General features: G+C 38.8%; 1 protein-coding gene across 1 annotated transcript in view; it reads left to right on the top strand.

Annotated features, from left to right (window-relative positions):
- CPZ (carboxypeptidase Z) overlaps nucleotides 1-7019 on the top strand; it is a 35782-nt gene extending 28763 nt beyond the window's left edge. The window contains exons 8-11 of the mRNA XM_056489644.1: nucleotides 208-343; nucleotides 1414-1553; nucleotides 4169-4268; nucleotides 6256-7019. Of these exons, the coding sequence (XP_056345619.1) occupies nucleotides 208-343; nucleotides 1414-1553; nucleotides 4169-4268; nucleotides 6256-6608 (729 nt within the window). The 3' untranslated portion in view covers nucleotides 6609-7019. The remainder of the gene's footprint in view (nucleotides 1-207; nucleotides 344-1413; nucleotides 1554-4168; nucleotides 4269-6255) is intronic.
- The last annotated feature ends 396 nt before the right edge of the window (nucleotides 7020-7415 follow it).

The following is a 7415-nucleotide window of genomic DNA, read 5'->3' on the forward strand; positions in this document are numbered from 1 at the left end:
ATTGCAGAGAAGAACCCTAGAAAAGAAGATAAATCAGAATTTCTTAGAGACAAATGAAACTTTCTTGCAGAGCAATTCATCACCTTCTTCAGTCTCAAGGACACAGGGTGGCTCATTGTCTGGACTCACAAGAGCAATAGTTAATAACAGCAATGGCAAAGTTTTCAGTTTGTAACAGCAAACAGCTTTCAATCCTGTCTGTTGCAGGTGTTCAAGATGCTGGCTAAGGCCTATGCAGATGCACACCCCGTCATCTCGGACCGGTCCGAGCTCCGCTGTGGAGGGAACTTTGTAAAACGTGGAGGTATTATAAATGGTGCTGAGTGGTACAGCTTCACTGGAGGTAAAACCACTTTACCATCATATCACGTGAGGTAAAACCTCTATGTGACCTTTATAAGACACCAGGGTTTGAACAAAATTATTTTATTCATTTCAGTTTGGTTAAAGTCCTACCCTGCAAGACATAATTTGTAGGGGGTTTAAGTAGCAAAATCCATTGTTGGTAATGTTTTATGCAGATAACATGGGATGCATTCAACTCCAATGGGACTTGAGGAAAATTAACAAGTTATGCAAGGGCAAAATTTGTTATATCATATAATATTTTTATTTTCAAGTTTAAAAATAAATGCTTAATGTTATGCTCTCACTCCTTAGCAGCATGAATCTGAATCCACCTTGAAGACTATGCTTGTGCTGCTTTCTCATCTGCTTAAATAAATTCTTTTTTCAGGGTAAACTACAACAGAGACAAACACCCAATTCATTTGTTCTTCCGTTGTTAATTTGATTTCCTCAATAATAGTATTTGTTTTCTTTAGAATTCCTTCAATACTGGCATGGATAAAATATCAGTGTTCATAAATTTTCAGCAGTGCTTCAGTTGTGTTTTCCAATAGGACTCAGCTGGATCCCTAAATAATTATGTTGCAACTAGACATTTGGAAAGCTTTGGGGCATGCATGAGAATTAGGTTTAGATCTCTTTGGCTTACATTCTTCCCAAAATTATATCCAATGTCTTTTGTACAGAAACAGTTTTGAACATAATAATGGCAAAAGGTCATTTCTGTTCTGGTGACCCTTGGCAATCACCTCCAATACAGCCGATTATACAATTACTGTGATTAACCAATCTTTTATTGTTCTATTGCTGCTTCTTGGCCAGGTGAATAATAATGTAAAATTATGCTTTTTTGCCTGAAAGAAGTGTCATTGTTATTAGTTAATTTACAGTTGAAACAAGTTGTAGAATTCTGAATTTGTTGAACACTTTTTATGTATTAGCAAGCACTTTTTACAGTGTAATAACCCACACCCATGGGGATGGCATTCAGCTGACTGCAGCAGCAAAGCTCCAGTTAAAAGCTACATGGCTGTTCATGTGCTCTCTGTCTTTTTAAACCTACAGGTATGGCAGATTTTAATTACCTTCACACAAATTGCTTTGAAGTTACTGTGGAGGTAGGATGTGAAAAGTTTCCTTTGGAGGAAGAACTGTTTACAATCTGGCATGAAAACAAAGGTGCCCTTCTGAATTACATGGAAATGGTACTGCTCTGCTTTTACAGATCTTTTTGCTTTCTGTTTTTCTTTTTCTTCTGTTGTCAAAAGTAATTTCTTTGCTGTTTTCCTGGTTAGATGATGCTGAATCAATCACCACACTCCTCCAGGTCCCAGTGCCTCAGTTTGTCTAGCAGGACATGCAGGTGGTATTTTGTCTATGCTGCAGGAGGGATTGAGCTTGAGGACTGAAAAGGTTTTGAAAACAGTGAGAAAGGGAATTATCTACTTTGGACAGCAATATTCATCAACTGTCAAAAATTTAACACCAGAGAAAACCTGAATATTCAGAAAAGTATGAATCAACCTTCCACTTGAAAACTAAAGCAACAAGATCTGCTCTCCAGAGATCTTCCCGAAATTTTCCTTTCCATGTTCCATGTTTGTGTTCCAAACCCTACTGTCCCACAGCAAGAAATTTAGATTCAGCTAAAATCTTGCTAGAAATTCCATTTACACATTTCCCATCTTGATTTTTTTATGAAAGTAGTTATTAAATATCTGAAGCCAAATCTTCTAAAGAACTGTATGTCTCTGAGCATTAAAACATACCACTTAAATGTCATTTTTAATAATAGTTTAAAGCTCAGCAAAAACAAATACCTCACTGACAATAAGTAAGTGAGCACAGAAACAGAAGTTGCTCATCTTTCTCTCAGCCATTAGTAGATTAGCTTTCTGTCATGCCTTATTTTGATAGAGTATGCAGTAATTTAAAATTGTTAGGAGTGTTTTTATGGCCCTTCTAAGCAACCTCTTGCTACTTGTGGTAAGTATTATCATTCAATAAAGTCTGCAGTACAGACCACCAAACTCATTTCGTTTTACAGCTGTCTGATGAAAATGAGTTTTAGTGAATCCAAATGGAGCTGGGTTAAATCCATATATATTACAATTGAAGTCTTCAAGATGTAAAGATTTTATAGTGTGAGATACTGTAGAAGTCTGTGCCGGAAAAGCTTTTTGAGTAAATGCAGGACAGTAAGCAAAACAACTTTGCAGATAAGGATGACTGAATTACCCCTGATAAGGATTAAATCTGCCATAACCAATTCAAACTTTTCTTATTCTGATATATACCAGGCTGTTTGGTGTGTGTACAAATCTACTTGCCTTAACACACAGAAGTAGAATTCATTTTCCTAAACGCTCTTCTGTTCCCCCATCAGAAGCAATATCAAAACACCCCAGCCAACTCGTGACACCAATTTGGGGGAAAATGAAATATAATAAATTTACTATAGCAAACCAAAGCAAAATGGTTAAAGAAGTTTTGTCATTTTTATCCTGTCATTTTATAATTGCAAAATTATTATTGAAACTGGATGAGGTCATACAACTTTGAGTATGTCTACATTGTAAATTGAATTTGAGTCTAAGATGACTCTTCTGACCATATTTACTCTCTATCCATATGACAAATCCCCAAGTTCATGCTGCAAAGCCAATTGCAGTGCTTCATTATAAGGGATAGTTTTCAAATCCTTATATTGAGTTGTTCCTAAACCTTCCTAAACCTGAATAGCTTCACTCAGAATGGAGCAGCTGCTTAACAAGAGCAGTGGCAACAGTCTCACCTTAGATTAAAAACTGTTCTCACTAGTCTAGACTTTTTTTTTTTTTTCAAGCTTTATATTATCAATTACTGTAAAGTTGGATACTTTAATGGTTATTTTAAACATCTTTATATTCCAATAGAAAAGCAAATATGTTTTTCCCATTGTTTTGATGCTTTGTGGTATTTTTCCTTTCTTCTTTTCTGACAAGGGGAAGGGAAAGTGAGAGGAAGAGAAAAAAGAAGGTGGGGAAGGGAAGCAAAGAACAACTCAAGTTAGTGGTAGCTATTCAGAGAAAAAAATCAAAATGAAATTATTTTTCTCTTAAAAAGATCATATAGGTTTCCAGATATAAAATATTTTAAATTTGGAATACTGTAAAAAGAGAACCTTAAGAGGCTTAATGTTTTAATAGTTCAAAATTTTTTTCTATTTTTAAAATTTTATTCCAATACAACTGTTTTTATACCTCCTTGTATGACAGCATTCACATTGCTCTTTAGTTTGTCACCAAGCACATTTCTCAACAGCTCAAGCAGCTCAGTTCTGTGCTTGTAGAGAAGGGAAAATGAGTATCATACACACTGCTGTCATGACATTCTGACAGGCAGTGAAGTGTAGGCAGCAGAGTGATGATGAGCCACAAGTACCTGAAGTGATGCCTTCTCATTGTGTTCAGAGCATCACATTGGTTTTGAAAGCTTTAACTTTTCATTTCTTTGTTGTTCTGTGTCCAGGGCAGACTTTCAGAAACAGTCCTCAAATACTGTGGTCAGACTGTGAGGTGCCAGTGATTTGTGCAGAGAAAGGTCTCTCAATGCAGAGCCACATACCTATCCCAAAAAAGCTCTGGTTCCATTATCCCATTCCCTTAGAGCCCTTGGACCTCCCTAAACAGGGAATGTGATCTGAAAGGGCATTATCTCCTGAGAGCCTCTAGATGGTTGAACTTTTTGACAATTGTTTCCTCTCTACAAAGGTTTCCTTGTGATGAGGAGGTGGTATTGCAATAAGTGACTCCCATCCAACTTTGCTTTGCTTTGCCAGGTTCATCGGGGGATAAAAGGAATTGTGTCTGATAAGTTTGGCAACCCAATCAAAAATGCTCGTATTTCAGTCAGGGGCATTCAGCACGATGTCACTACAGGTAAGATTTTTAGTTTAAGATTTTTCCTGGTAGAGTGAAAGTACTGAGAGCTTAACCTGCAAAAGTATTGTCATGTTTGGTAGAAATGGCACCTCAATGAAAAACTGAAGGCTCAGGTGGGAGTTCTGTTCTAGAAGAAGCTGGCTGCTAAATCTGTCTTGTCTCTGGGATGATGGAGTTCTTGATGTGGAAAGTTTCACCTGGAAGAGTCTGCTGTCCACCAAAGCCAGTGTTTGGGGGAATATGGCAACAGCTCTGCTCAGAGGCTGTTACTCAGCATGCAGAGATCTGGAGCCTTGATGGAATTAGTTAGTTAATGAGATATTGTGAACATAGGTAGTACAATAGGATCCTCTCTGATTTTCAGAACTAGAATAATTGCAGAAATTGAAAGGTCACAACCTTTCTTGTTCATGTAGAAACGCATAAATTTGTGCAATTTTTGTACAGGTATTATTAGAACTTAGAATTATGTCCACTTTATACCAGTTACCAACTGATAAACATATATTGGTGCAAATAAAACTGTTATTTTTTACAGTCATAAAGTTCTGAGCTCTTAGGCTGTCACTGAAATCAATGCTTTCTTTTTATTATTGATTTCAGTGAGAACAGGGTAGGCCATAGAAGTGCAAAATAGAAGATATGAATAGTTACATTTTGCTCTAATGATAGTTGTTGAATCAATTTAGGAAGCCAGAATGGCTTATAATGTAGTGGATGTTTTCCAGCTTTCAAAAAAACTAGTACTAGAGGGGATACAATAGTGGAGAAGATGGAGATTCTTGAGGCTGCTGGGAGACTCTGGCATGAATTAGGGTCTTTTTCAAACTTCTTCCCAGACAGTGGCTTCCCATTGGCAATGGACCTTTAAAGGAATAAAAATTAAATAAAAATATGTTTACACTCTAGGAAAGAGTATTTGTTCTGAGTTAGGTGGGTTTAAAAATGTCATATGGTTAAAAAGTTTTTTGATTTTAGCGTTAAAAAGAACTAAGAAATTCCACAAGAAAATAGTATTAATACTACTGAGCTAAGAGACTTGCCGTTCAAAATAAAGAAAATATAAAATGATGAATAAATTTTTCAGTTTTAAGGCTCCCTGCTTTTGCCTCCAGGGTCTAACCTTCAGCTGGAGGAAATTTACACCCATTTTACACTAATGGCAATTTATACCAGCTGTAGTTCCAGCTCCATAGACTTACATGCAAGAATGTCTGCAAAGTAATTGAATGTAATTTAATAAAAAAGGGATTTCTTAGCTCCTTAGACATTCTAAATATATATATGTATATATATTGCAGCCTGGATTCTGATTTCACTTTCTTAAGTTTCATGCAGTTTTAAATTAATTTCTTTGGGAGTTATTCCTTGTACCCTTGGGAAAAGCAGCATGAAGGAAAGCATCTCTTCCCTGTGATACCAGAACAGCAGTTACTGCCATTTTATATGTGAATTTTACTCCATTAGCTCCCAAGGGCCAGGTTTTCACAGGCGAAGCCCCTTCCCGTCATCTAGAATTTGCCTTCAAATATTTTCCAAAATCTGAGCTGCTGCCGTGTGTGGACACTGCTGAGCAAATTTCAGCCAGGCCTTTTCTCAGGTTCTGAGCTTCCTTCCCAGGCTGTGAGGCTTTCCCAACATCCCAGGATGATAAATAGAAAGGAATTAATAAACACAGATTAGCACCTGGTGATGACCGTGGGACAGTGCGTGATGTACGTGACATGGGATGTTTTCTGCTGTTGCCCAATGAACTGCTATCCTGACTTAGATACATGAGCTGTCCTATAAATAAATATAGGTTGGGTTTCTATAAAGTGCTTGTTTTGCCCAAGAAGAAGTGTGTTGCTGTTATTTCCCCCTCCTATCAAATACCCGCACCCACGGCCTGCCCTTAGCTGTGTGAGCCGTGTGTGTGCCCGGGGCACGGGGAGCCCTGAGGCCGCACCTGAGCCGGGCCTTGCTGTGCTTTGCCTTTCCCAAGCTGCCGACGGAGACTACTGGCGGCTGCTGCCCGCAGGGACGCACATCATCAGCGCCCAGGCGCCGGGCTACAGCCGGGTGATGAAGAGGGTGAGCATTCCGGCCGGGATGAAGCAGGCCGGCCGCGTGGATTTCGTCCTGCGGCCCGCCGAGGCCTGGCCCGCCAAGCTGCTGCGCCGCTCCATGGAGGCCGCGCCCGACCCCCGCGACCCGCTGGAGCTGTTTGACCCCCACGCCCAGCACGGGCGGCCCCAGGCTGGAGGCTCCTCGGCGGGCAGGGAGAAGCCCTGGTGGTGGTCGTACTTCAGCTCTCTGGACCTGCACAAGCCTCTGTGGCTGCTGAAGCAGCGCTGAGGAGCGTGGCTGCGCTCTGCCCCGCGCCATTCCACCCCGCTCCAGACGCCCTGGCTGCTCCTGGAGATATTTAAATGTTTCACTTGAAAATATAATATTAATTCAAGCACGCTTGCTTCTTTTGTTTTCTCTTCACACACAACTGAGTATATTCAAGTGGGTTTTTAAGTATTAAAGACGACGGTGCATATCCATTCAAAGGCCAGGTTTTATGCAGTTTTTTTTCTTGGTAATGCTCTGTACTTCTGCCCATGTAGTTAATCATCACATTCATTATTTATTAGGTTCTAAGTACCTGCAGGAAAATATTCCTGATCCTTTAATGCATTTTTGTACATGTTTTAATACATTAATGATAACATGGTAGAAACAACATTCAGAAACACTCAGAAAAGTCTTCTATTTTCCCTTTTTACATCAGCATATTAAGTTCATTACCTCTTCTAATAACAGCTTAAAATGTAGGGTCTTTTTTTTTTAATTTAAAATGGTTTTATAAATTTAAAAATAGGCTTTTAATGTACTTAGCAAAATACTGGAAAATGCCTTTACTGCTGGAAATACACACATCCTATAAATGTGTGTGGACATAGAAAAATACATGAGATAATTCATGAGGCATTTAGGCTAAAGCGTGACATACTACAGTAAAGTTTTTAACATCATGCCTTGTTCTGAGTCTATGTACACATTGATGAAATGAAACTTGCAGACATCAAAGAAATCAAACTTCAAGATAGTTGAGTAAAGCTCAGAGAATAGTGGTCTTGCAAAATGCTGTCCTCTCTCAAATATCAGATGCAATGT

This window comes from Oenanthe melanoleuca, chromosome 4 (genome assembly GCF_029582105.1).
Source record: "Oenanthe melanoleuca isolate GR-GAL-2019-014 chromosome 4, OMel1.0, whole genome shotgun sequence".
Taxonomy (NCBI): domain Eukaryota; kingdom Metazoa; phylum Chordata; class Aves; order Passeriformes; family Muscicapidae; genus Oenanthe; species Oenanthe melanoleuca.